The sequence below is a fragment of the Streptopelia decaocto genome, assembly GCF_964273445.1.
Source record: "Streptopelia decaocto genome assembly, chromosome: 4".
NCBI lineage: Eukaryota > Metazoa > Chordata > Aves > Columbiformes > Columbidae > Streptopelia > Streptopelia decaocto.
In genome coordinates, this window is record NC_138658.1 from 19,688,923 (window position 1) to 19,702,047 (window position 13,125).

At 41.5% G+C, this 13,125-nt stretch overlaps 1 protein-coding gene across 1 annotated transcript in view; it reads right to left on the reverse strand.

The window, feature by feature from the left end:
• The window catches only part of RNF150 (ring finger protein 150), a 122,243-nt gene that overhangs the window by 21,995 nt on the left and 87,123 nt on the right, over nucleotides 1-13,125 (reverse strand). Inside the window, exon 6 of the mRNA XM_082051330.1 lies at nucleotides 9,468-9,678. Within this exon, the coding sequence (XP_081907456.1) occupies nucleotides 9,468-9,678 (211 nt within the window). The remainder of the gene's footprint in view (nucleotides 1-9,467; nucleotides 9,679-13,125) is intronic.

The window sequence follows — 13,125 nt, forward strand, 5'->3', positions numbered from 1 at the left end:
CTTGAATGAAAATACATTTATAAAAATGCCTTACGTAAAGAAGAAAAAAAAAAAAATCAGCCTTTACAAAAACTGAGACCAAACTAACAAGCACTGAGTTAAAGATTTTAAATGAATTTAATATGAGACTTCCTCTGATCCCATCTCCTTCCTGCCTGTCTCTCTTTCTGCCCAAAATGAGCCTTCGCAAAAAAGAACACAGCACAGATTTACTTGACCTCATTCCTCGACCCGAGATGGGAAACAAATGGTTTTATCTCCCCAGCCACAAGCAAGGGTGCAAGAATGGTCCCTGCTTATCTGACTAGTTCCTTTTGCTTTCCTTGCTCGTGGGTCAGACAAGTAACGTCACAAAAAGGTGAGCTCCGTTTATTTGCTTATGAAATGTTTGATGTGACAATTAAAACCCAGAGAGAGGGAAACAGGACAGTAAGCAGCAAGACTAAGCCAAAAGACAAGAACTCAACCTCACCTAAAGGGCACTAAAGGTGCCTGAAGGGCACCTTGGTCCTAGGACTCCGGAGCATTTCTCGCTGGCCAAGTGCCCTTGAAGGCCTGGAACCAGCTGGTAGGCAACCCAGTAGGGACATGAATAGAAACTGGTCTTAGGCCATATAAATCTAGCATTTCCTTTCAGATAAGCTTGGAGTCACAATCTAGTTTCATGTGAACAACTTCTGGCATCAGAAAACCCCCTCCAAGCCGTTGCTTTTAACAGGGACTCTTGCTGAAATACTCACAAGAACATGACAAAGACCAAGACACCCATTTTCAGAGTTTCGTCCTGGACCAGTGTGGGGAAAGGTCAACTAAAGTTTCAACAAATTGCAGCTGGAATTTAATAGAAAACATGTTCATTAGGTCACTGGAAAAGTAAAAATAACAAAAGCTCTCTGAAAACCAACTGTATAACTTCAAAAAATGTAAATGCCTTTGCACTGATTTGTTATTATTTCCCTTGGGAAGACTACTGCAAAGTTAGTGTCAAAATTCAAGTTCTTCAATTTGATCTCCTCTCATTGAAAAGTGGTGGTTTCCAGAAGGTTTCCATGTGGTTCCAGAACAATATTTTGACCTCATGAGCTTTTAGAAAATATTAAAGGTTGACATATTATTACACCATTTATATAGTCTGCAAAGAGGGCTTTTAGAAGCTGAATATAAATTTAGAGTCTATTTTCAGTTTTTTACAATGGAAGTGGACTTGCATCTTTCAATCATTATCAGACAAAAACTGGAGGATTCATTTAAAAAAAAAAAAAAGTAAAAAAGAGAGAGAAGGAATGAACTACTGCAAACAAAAGTAATGGGTTCCACCCTGTGGAATACACAGCCATTACAGTAATTTAACAAGGCACTGTTGAGGCGACAACAACTGAAAATATTATCTTTCTATCATAGCTTTTCTTCCAAACTATTTCCTTACTTCTCCCAGAGCAGGCTGGCAGAGGGTCATTTTTTCTAAAATCTCCTACTCTGAGACGTAGTGTTACAGACTGATAGCTTTTCATGCACAGAAAGACAATTTGCTGGTGCCACTACCTTTTCAACAAGCAATTATAAAGAAGTAATAAAGTTTAGCAACATCTCAGTTGAATTCAATATCCCATGCACATGGGGCAAAATCTGAAGCAAGGTTTGTCATATTTATCTAAAACAAACCTACACTCCTTCAGTTTAAAGCCCTTACCCCTTGTCCTATCACAGAACCACAGAATGTTAGGGATTGGAAGGGACCTCAGAAGATCATCCAGTCCAAACCCCCTGCCGGAGCAGGAACACCCAGATGAGGTTACACAGGAAGGTGTCCAGGTGGGTTTTGAATGTCTCCAGAGTAGGAGACTCCACAACCCCCCTGGGCAGCCTGTTCCAGTGTCTGTCACCCTCACTGAGAAGAAGTTTCTTCTCAAATTTAAGTGGAACCTCTTGTGTTCCAGTTTGAACCCATTACCCCTTCTCCTATCATTGTTTGCCACCGAGAAGAGCCTGGCTCCATCCTCGTGACACTCCCCCTTTATATATTTGTAAACATTAATGAGGTCACCCCTCAGTCTCCTCTTCTCCAAGCTAAAGAGCCCCAGCTCCCTCAGCCTTTCCTCATACGGGAGATGCTCCACTCCCTTAATCACCTTTGTTGCCCTGCACTGGACTCTCTCCAGCAGTTCCCTGTCCTTCTTGAACTGAGGGACACTACATGCCCTTGTAAAAAGTCCCTCTCCAGCTTTCTTGTAGGTCCCCTTTAGGTACTGGAAGACTTCTATAAGATCTCCTCAGAGCCTTCTCTTCTCTTATGAGAATAATGGCAGCAACCAGCAGGACTGACCCTGGGATCCTGCCTTTCATCTGCCTGCCTGGCTAGAGGGCTGTTGCTCAGTCTTCTTAATTCTTACTTTCACCAATTCCAGTGCTGATCCAAGCTGGTTCCTTGTGTCTCCCATTTGTCTTTGTTCCTGAATTGGTCAGAAAAAGATTCAGTATCATGGTAGCACACTGTATCTTAAATAGCACTTGCTGATGATTTCAGTGGAGGCTTTTGTGTAAAAACTGATGAGAATAAAAACTCCACAGACATTAGAGATGTGAGAATAAGTCCTAAATAATCAAGCAGATTAAATACAAGATGCTGAACATCTCTTGCAAGGCAAGGCTTTCAATCTCAGGTTTAAATCAAAGAGATCAGCTAGTATTAAGTCATCCGGTCTCCCTGCAGTTCAGACTTGTATTTTACTCTACATTGTTTGTTCATTTTGCTTTAAAAGTGTTCTTGTTCAATGTCTTATCTAGCTGTCTGCTTAAGACAATCAAGTATAAATAAACATATAAGCTGTGTTATCACTGACCCCAGTCCTCAGATCCCCCTTTCTCCTGCACACGTGCAATGCACATCCAGAGCAACTGGGAGTGATGTCCTTGTGTGCCATTGCAGTTTTTATGATGGCACTTTTCCTTGCTGACTGTCATCATAACACATAATAAAACCCTTATGTCTCTCGTATTCACTGACCATTAATAAAATGCCTGTATACTCAGATATGAGCATTCAAATGAGATGTGAAACATCATGCTTGCTTTGCCTATTTGTTTATCCTGATTTCTGGGCAAAACAGACAGCTGTGTAGGGTCTAGTTGTGCTTGATATAGCGTGCTTGCTTTTTGCAAGAGTGTTGTGAAAACTGGCTTATATGTTCATCTATTGCACTCTGCATTTCTTTCCTCCTGTTGTATTGGTTAGCTTCTGCTTTGGGCTCACAAAGTAGCTGCACAACAGAAGGGCAACATGGAGGCAGAGCAAGTAATCTGGGACAAAGAGGGGAAAGCTGGTAACTGAAACAACATCTATATGTAGAGACTGACTTATAAACGGAGCTTCCACTACTGAAGGAGAACATTTTCCTCTAAATCTCTACCTAGAGTCAATTATTAAGAAAGTTTCTTAAGATCTGCAGTCTTTTTGGCGCCTGAGGTTAGGCCAGACTACTGCATGTACCTACCATGATCTCTGGGCCAGGGACACGGCTCAGTGTGTCTGCAGGGAAGAATGGAGATTTGGTAACCGATAGTTTCATCCTTGCTCCGTACACAATGTCAATGTACACAGCAGATGTGAAATAGAAAATAAGAAAAACTAGACTTTAAATTTGCTCCTTGTTTAATGGCATTTTTGTACATCCCTTTTTGTAATTTGCTGTACAGAAACACTTTGTCTGTATTTCACATCTTAACATATGGAAAGGAAGAGGAGTTTTATAAGAGGAAAACTTCACTGTCCATTTACAGAGCCTGACAGGAGTATTGTAGGTGTCTGTAATAACCCAGAGCACATTTTTAGTGCCAGTTAAGTTTAACTTGGTGACTCTTTCAAACCATTGCTGGCCTTCTAAACCACCAATAATGCTATGCTGGCACTAGTATGAGTCTCAAAACAAATCCAGGACCTCAGCTCAGTGGAATTTTCAGTCCATGATAACTATTTAGTGCAACATCCGCACAGGCTTTTAATAGAGCCATCAGGACTTATGTCATACTCCAGGCACATGGGACTCAATCTGCTCAGTCTTTAACTAGGTCCCATCAGTATTCTGTCTCCAGAACAGCGTTAGGTGCTAATGCAAGTGTTAATAACTTTCCGTGTTAACTACTGTCTAGGGGATTTTTCCACCCTTTCCACCCCCTTTACTTTCTGCCTAAAAAAAACCCCATTAACAGCAAGGAGGAACAATCAAGTGGTTGCAAGACAACAGATTCTTATCATGCACTTTCATCCACTTCCAAGGGCTAATTATTCTTCACAAAGACATTTTAGACACTCACAGATCAAAATAATTACTTGAGAAGTTATATTAATAGATTTAATGAAGAGCTATCAAAGAAACTTGAAAGTGTCCTAACAGTCATGATGAGCTACACGTTGGCAGCGTTTTATGGAAAGAACAAAATGAGAGGCAGAAAAGGAACTGCTGGTATTCTCTAGACTGCCCACACTGCTGTACAGCCTGCCAAACTAGGTTGACTTTGCAGGTGATATGACACCTTGGAGGAAAGTTTGTGGTTTTTCCTACTAAAACTACTGCCCATGTTTGCAGTAGAATTATTTATGGATCTTCCTCCAACTATAGAGACAGTGCTGGTGGGATTTCTAAGGCCTTACGCTGTGTGATGAGATATCCCACTGAAAGGAATATAAAAGCTTGTCTAAACTGAAAAATACAGAGATATTTACCAACAGAGATCAAAGACTCAGGCAGTCCACATTATCTACTGCAGAAATTAACAAGTGCCACATGGGTTGAGGGAGATGAATGACCACGGACATTTATAAAACATGAAAAAAATTCATAACTACTTTTTTTCCTTGCAAGTGTCACCATACAACCTTTAAAATATTTAGATGCTTCTCTCCCAGTGAACTACTTTTTTTGTAACGATATCATTCAATTCCCTCTGAGTCTGAAACAAAGACTATCGCAATGTCCTCTTCAAATTCCCAATCTACCTTCTGCTCCTCCAAAGCTGGTCTAGCTCAGAGCTTCTTCTAGCTCAGATCTTAGCCAAGTCCGGCTCACACTCGCATCATCTGTAGAGCAGGAAATTCCACCTGTGCTGGAATTTCCAAAGGTGTTAGCATTTTGCATAACTCACTACTAAAAAACAGGCAATGCAGATTGCTATGATGCGTTATTGTGAAAAAAGATCCTTAGCTAATCTTCTTTCATACACCCTGGAGAGCTGAAAAGTAACAGAGTCAAAGCAGGAAACTCAGCTGAGACGAACTCTAATGTATTTCACCTGATTTTTTCACCGTCCCCTCCCCCCTTTTATTTTCCAACTCTAGTTTTTCAATTTTTCCATCCATCCACCCATCCATTTTCAGCAACTTATTACAGAAATAGCACATTACAAGATACTGTCCCAGGATGCTGCATAAAATCCCACCACAAAAAGCAGACAATCACTAAGGCTATATACTGAACAGACTTTGGGCTATAGATGCATCCAAGGGACTTGATGAGGGCTTAGGTCTTGGTAGAAGACAGCTCAGGGAAACTGCTGGTCCATTTATAAGTGTTCAGTGCTACTATGCAGGAGACGCTTGGTTTAGTAAGGTATTCTAGGGATGAACCCCCACATGAAGACCCATCCAAATGTTTATAGTACAACACGTCACCAAGGGTCCCATAGAAGACATTATCTATTCAGGTCCATGGGGAGAAAAAGGAAGGGAGACAAGGGGAAATGTCTGCTGAGCACACACACTGAAATAAAAAGAAAAGCACTGGCTGAGTTCCAGAAATGAAAATGTGGCCCCACTGAAGTAGGTGGGAGCTTTGCCACCAGATTTCAATGGAGACAGAACTACACCCGATGTGAACAGCACTCTGGAAATATCCTCCCTCCAGACACACTGCGGGAGCTCTTCTGGCTCTAAATGCTCAGTGGAAACACAGACAGGGAAATCAAACCCATAACAAGAAAACAATACCAGAATGATTAATCAACAAACAAAAAGGATGCAACAACAGTTAAGCAAATGCAGAAATGGGTGGAAGGAAAGCAGCAAGTCCTTCACCTCCTGGACCACTGAACTTTGCCAGGAATAAGGAGGGATGTAAGGACTCATGATGGTGGGTGCAGAGTGCCAAGTCAAGACTGCACTGGAGGTAGCCTGCACAGATTCAATAACATGAGGAAGAAAAATTTCTAGCACAGATTCAGCCTTGGCGTATGCTCCAGTCACTAACGCTACATGACAAGGCCAGAAGCTAGCAACTTCAGCAAAGATTCCTAGGAGCAATCAGCATCATCACTTACAAATTCCCAGGCAGGCTAGTTCACAAAAAGGGCACGCTCAGCAAGCTCCACAGTTGTGTAACTACAAGTGTTATTGAGATGAGAAATACAATGCCTGAATCCAATAAACAAACCCAATGCCTATAAAGCCCCATCTATATGACAGCTATGACCCAGTTATTTAGCCTGCAGTTGCCCTCTGATTCAGTTAGTATCTGGTTTCATACCACAACTATACAGTGGTCCTGGATGTTCCCCTTTCGCTAGCTTAACAGTTCAGGCTGCCTAAGATGCCAAGTTCTACCTTGCAGACGGCCTGAACACCCCAAATGCACATAAACCAGCTGGAGGGATGAATTTCTATCACTGCTGGATATCAGCCCCCAGCATCCAACCAAAGACCTCTTCCCTTTTGCTCTGCTGCAAAAATGGACAAACAGTTCTGTTTCTGGGAAATATCGCAAATTGTACCACTCTGGATGTGGTGATGACAGCATGTAAACTTGCACACCTGCCACTGACTAATATTCGAGTACTGTTTTCCACTTTGAGATGAGAAATCCAGATGAAGATTCATGTCTCCATATCAGCGATAGGTGCGTGACGACACCTAACCAAGGATCAAAGCAGAGTTCCCTGCGTGACTGTGTGTGACAGGTGCAGTGTAGGCAGGCATGCACCAGGGTTTGGAAGCTCCCTAGGTCCTTTGAGTTTTCCTCAGGACTCCTCTTTCCTCACAAAACAACTGGAAAGGTCTGTGTTTAGCAGTGGGTCCTGAGCTACCCCTGTGACATTGTGAGGCCCATACCCTTTACTGAGCCCAGGTGATCGGCCAGTTTCCCCCACATGCTCCCTTCTCCCTCTCTGTCTCTCTAATAGCCAGGGAAAAACCCTTTTCAGAGTCCCTCCCCAGACATGGCCAGCCTCTCCAGGCAATGGAGATCTCCTGAAGCTCCAGAGTTTGCTGCCACATTACCCATGTGCCTGGACAGATCACTGGTCTCAGCATGAGTTCCTTGTCCATGCGCTTTGCTGTCAGCCCTCAGGATTGCCCAGTGTTAGTGTCTATTGCTCAATGTAATTTAAAGCAAGCGGAAAAATGGAGGGACCAATAAAAAAAATAAAGCATCTCTGCAGGCCCTGCAGTACTCTGCCAGCTCAGAGCAAGTTTTTCACCCAGTTACTTAACTGGAAACTTGGAAAATGAAGAACAAAGTGTTTGGACGGATACTAATCCTGCAGCAAACTGTGGAAACAAACCTGGAGGGGAAGAGAGTGGCTGCAGAGTTACTGAGTTCTTGTGCTCCCTGGCTGCCTCAACACCATCATTACCCCTGATGACAAACCAGAAGAACTGCTTCTCAATGTGCCAAAATCCTGGGATGAAAAGCACGGACTACCCTAGTGCTGGGCTCTGCACCAGGCTGGCAGCTCTTCTCAGCATGTGCCATGCAGCTGTAGGTGTAAACGGCACTTATGGCCTTCCTCCCCAGCTTCAATAGTTGACCTTGGAAAAAGAGGGGGACAAGGATAATTATCTGCCAGGGGAGCTACTTGCTTCTGGAGCGGTAAGAGGGTACAGATGAAACCAACATCTAAGCCTAGTCTTTAGTTACATTGTGGTATCATGAAGTAAAATCTTTCCTTCATGGTTTACATCAGCCTCAAATGCATTAAAAAACAATTAATGGAAGGCACAAAATAACATCTTGTTTTGAGCAGCTCTTGTTAGCACTGAAGGAGGCTTAAGAAATCTGTATGCCACCGGCTGACACGCTGGCCAGGGATGACAGCAGGGCTTATAACCTTGCTGCTCACCCCTTGCTGCATACAGGATTTAAACAGTAAAAGGACCAAACCTGAAATAAGTGCCTAATCCACAAATGGAGAACTTAAAAATCCACTGCTGGGTCAATTATGGCTAAGGTCGCAAGACCAGCGTTTCAAGAAGTTTTTTTCTCTGCCATGACTCTGGCTGCAATATGAGAGAAAATGGGATTATCAAATCTCTCCACAGAGTAAGGAATGTAAAATCATTTCAGCCTAGTCCCTTCATCTCTCTCCTGCCTTTTACACATCATATTATTACTTGCCTTCTTTTTCACACCCAGGCCCAGACCAGTACCTAGAAATGGTTGAAAAGGTATAATTTTTTTTCCAGGACCTATGCTGGCTCCATAAACAAACCTATATTTTATCACATTCTTCTACCTCCCTTCAAGTATATCTGATGTTTTTCTACAATAGTCTTGCCAATACTAATCCACCAACTGGTATCAAACATGTATGTATTTTCTACTGATCTGCTATTTTACCTAAAAATGAGAATTTTAGACTAGTACAATCCTCACTCAAAACAGCTGACAACATTCTTTTCAAACTGTCAGAAGTAGATTTTCAACAAAGTACATCATTTTTAGGAACAGAGAGGCATGCAGACATTTTGAGAGTTACTGGTTCAAATGGTGCCCCTCCCTTAAACAAGTGGGGCACCACAGTGAAAACATGAAAAATTCTCCTTTTTCATACAAATCGGCAGCGTTATTTCACTATGCTTAGATTTTCAAGTACAGGAACTCTGACCATCAGTCCTTCCGAAGTGATACATTCAAGTATGAATAAACAACCAGGTGAGCTTCTGTTGATGTAAGGAGATAAAGGCAAGGCAAAACCAGAATTCAGCATTCTTTTTTTCTTGACTAAAGGCACTAAAAGTGATTGCTGCATTTACAATTTATTTTATGAAATGCAGGTAAGGATAACTTCAACATGGTAACATATAGCCCAGTGAGGAAAGGCAGGCCAAAGGACATGCACCAGTCTGCTTCACAAAGAACCCAGGGGATACATGGTGGGTTATTGTGGTGAACTATAAACAATACCTGAAGATGACCATAAGTTTATATTGGTTTGTGTTCACTGAAATGGCTCATTCTCCCCACGCAAGGGACTCCAAGTAGAGATCTGCACACTGGCTGAAAAGTGTTTGCAGTACAGCAGAAAGACATGACATTTAAATTCACTTACCCCATAGGTTTCCACTAGGCTTAAAGTAAGGTCATCGCTCCAGTAAAAAAGCCCTCAAAGGCCATTTTTTTTTCCCGCAATAGAGAACAGTTTGTGATTTGGGTTTCTAAACGCTTATTTCGGTGCAAACTCTGCCAGAAAGAGAAACTTACTGCTTGTTGTGAAGTTACCCTCCCCAGCCTGGGGAAAGGAGTCTACATCTTGGATGACTTGTAGAACTCCCACAGTCCGCACCGGGGGATCCAGGGCTACCGAGCTCTCGTTCACCGTGATATCGCTGGCTCCCGTTATCTGGTTGGTTGGTGGTCCTCCTATGGATGCTTCCAAGTCTGGAGGTATATCATCCATGCAATCTGCATTTGGCTAATGGGAAGAAAAAGAAGACATTTGAGTATTCGCCTGATAAAAACATTTTGTTTATCTGTTTCCACTTAAGGTTTTTTCACTTTCTTTCAGTACTGCAAATAGCAACATATGATTAATAAACATGTACAGTTTTTTGTTTTCATGTGCTGAAAACCTCTTAATACGATTTGTTGGAAGAGACACCCAAAGTATGCGTTGGAAATATTCAGCATTAAACTGTGTCACCTACAATCTCTAAATATTCTTATTTATGCTTTTAAAAGGTTTTGGGAGAGTGTACACTGAAAAAGTAACTCACTTTTTGATACGATCTGCTCAGCACAGGCAGATTGTTGAGTCAGATTACAAATGTAAACAGAGACAGTAGCTGAAGGGGAATTACTATCTTTTCCCTAAATATACATTTTATAGAGCTGATATCAGAGCTTTCAGGAATAGGAATTCAAGGGAACTGCCTGTGGGCGCATCTATGAGTGGGGTGCAAAAACAGAAGCCAAAGCTGTTTATAAGACAAGTTTTTTAATGGCAAAAGATCTTCTCCTTTGCTAGTATTGTATTTCGTACAAAATAGAATTACAAGAAAAGGAACAAACAAGCAATAATGGGAATTTGAAGAGTATTACTTGATCCACAGTCTTTCTTTGTGATTCAGAAAGACCAAGGGTGGAAGAACCCAGTTTTGGGCCATCTAGACATGTCCCTCTTGCAGTTACATAGTGAATGCACCATCACCTCCAGAAAGAGCCAAGCTCTTCAAAGTCAGGCATCTGCCTTTCCATTGAACTTACAGAGAAGCAATGAGAAGTGGTGGTGGTGCGTATCCTTTGCATAGCATCCTTAGCATTGAGTACCTGTTCACAGAGAGCACTGAGACCTCAAGTGGACACTGGGTGGCAAAGTGGATAATTTGTCCAGAGACATGATGTCCAAGCTGGACACTTAGAGTAGCCAGACTCGTTTCTACCCTTGATTTCTCTGAGTCTGTTATAAGCCTGATGCTCCCATTCATACAGCAGTGATTTCTGTGGAGCTGCCCATAAACATTGGTGACAAAGATGAGTAAAAAAGCTCTTTTTCGTCTAAGAGGAAACAGATTCTTGTGCTGTTTGCCCACAGAACCAGGTCTAGTTCTCCCAAAGGTGTGGAGAAAAATTGTTTGCATTACTATTTCAAGAACTGGGTTTTGAATTTTTAACCTTATAACAAAACCAAGGCTAATTCAGAAATGAGAATGCCATGTGTCAGGGTGCAAAGCTTCCCAAATCACAGAAAGACATAGCAAGGTTGAGCAGCAACTACATAGATACCTTGTTAAGTTAGGCAACATGTGAAGTTAAGTTGTTCCCATTTATTTTTATTGTCCAGGAGTCAGACAGCTCATCTGGATCAGTCACTTAGGTTTCCTCTGCATCATTTCTCTCTATAATTCATCCTGCCCTAAAGTAAGAGGTAGGAATTGCCCCCCTCTGCCTCCCATTGCTCAGCACTCGGCAGAGATGGTTTTTAAGCTGCTAGACTGGAAATCCAGTATCTGGATGGCTCAAGTCAGAGGAGGTGTATTATATTCTACTCTGCGGGTCTGATTTTTGCTGTGCTTAGTTGTCTCACTCACTAAGGCATATTTCCAAATCTCACTACCTGCCCACCTCCAACAGCAGGCTCCTAGAAACTAAGCAAAATATGATACAGCAAAGGCTTAAATACAGGCTTAGCTTTAAGCACAAGGGTAATCCATCTGAACTCAGGCATAGAAGGTTACCATATTCTTACTTTTTTTTGCAGAGTTGGGAACTTAGCATGTTTTCTGTTTTCCCCATCTGATTGTTGCCACCTCATAAATACTTTTTTTACAAATGTTCCTAATGAAAAAGTATTTTAAACAATCTTCAGCTCACTTGTAACCACAAACTGAAGTCTGGGATAAAAACGAGAATTGTCATTGTCTGGTTCCAGTCTAATCCACAAGCTGCAAGAACACCTCAAAACTGGGATAAAGGCACATTCAGCTATACCAGGTTTTAATGAAACCCTCTGAACCTGTGCTTTTCTAAGTGAAATACCGATCATTCGTTTGTAGGATTTCAATTCAAAATTATTCCTTAGATCTATCACTCTTTCCCTCACCTTTAGCTGTTATAACAAATGCTGTCAGAATTTAATTTTTAACTTAAATTTGCCTTTTGATGGCAGTGTATCTTAAAGGAAAAAAAGGCCTGTTTTTTCTTTTCTACTCTAGGAAAAACTATTTCAATTTTCTTTTTTCAGGGGATCAGTTGTCTGTCCTTTGCTCTGATTCCAGTGATTCCTAGAATGGGTTTTTATCACTAACTTTTAAACCTTTAAAAATGGGGGATTATAATTGAAAGCCAAACCAAACATTAAAGATGCAAAAATAGCATTGCTCAATATAATTAATCCCTTTACTTTTGAATCATTTCAGCTGGAAAAAAATACCCCAAACCAAGCAGCATACTATAAAACTAATGATATGAAATACTGATTGAAAAAAATATATTATGGCTTTTTTTGTCAGAGTGACCCAGATACATTTGCTAAGTTTAATTATATTGGTTTCACTCATTCCCTGCGTGTAAGTGCTTTGAGGGCACAATTCCACTGAAGTCAAGGGAAGGCTTTGTATTGACTTCTGAGGGCTTGGCTAAGGCTCTTAGTGAATAGCTTCAAGTCATCCAGTCTGCTGCCAAAAATGCAGCTGTCTGCATATCCAGCAGATATTTGCAGAAAAGGAGAAGAAGCAGAGGGAAACTATTTTATGTGATATGATCGTCCCAACAACAATGTAGCTCTTTGAAAGCGAAAAGACACTTTCACGGATAATTCAATTAAAATATTACAGCCAAAAGAGGTATAGTCTAAGCTGGATTCACCAGCAAAGAGATAGTGAAAAAGGTTACGCCAACTGTTTGCTGATAGATGGTTGGTTAATAATCCTCTGGAGCTGCAGAGTGCCACGGTGAAAAGCAGGGATGTGAGGGTGCTCAGCTACCGTGAAAATGAGTGCAGTCATTCTGGTGCCTCACAGCAGTCTAGGGAATCTGGTTTTAGGGCAGATAATATTTGAAGTCTCTGTTACAAAGCAAATGGAGAGTTTAGATGTGAACTGAATTGAAACATTTAGATGTTTGGCTTTTAACCAATCATTTCCTGGAAAATCCTGAGTCTTTGCACTAAATGAAGCACAATATATCCAGAGTCACTGAAGCCAGCTCTTTAATAACAACCATAGGACAAACATGCAGCTGGCAGGAAAAAAAACCAAAAACATATTAGTCCTGCCTATGGTAAGATTTCCTCATTCCTCCCATTGTAAAAGTCTGGAAAAGGATTTTGGCAAATTTTGCACTCAAGTGTCTCATAGGAGACTGCGGCCTGCCTAAGGCTTCTTCTCTGTGTGTGGAAATTTCATCTAAGATGGCCCAGCAA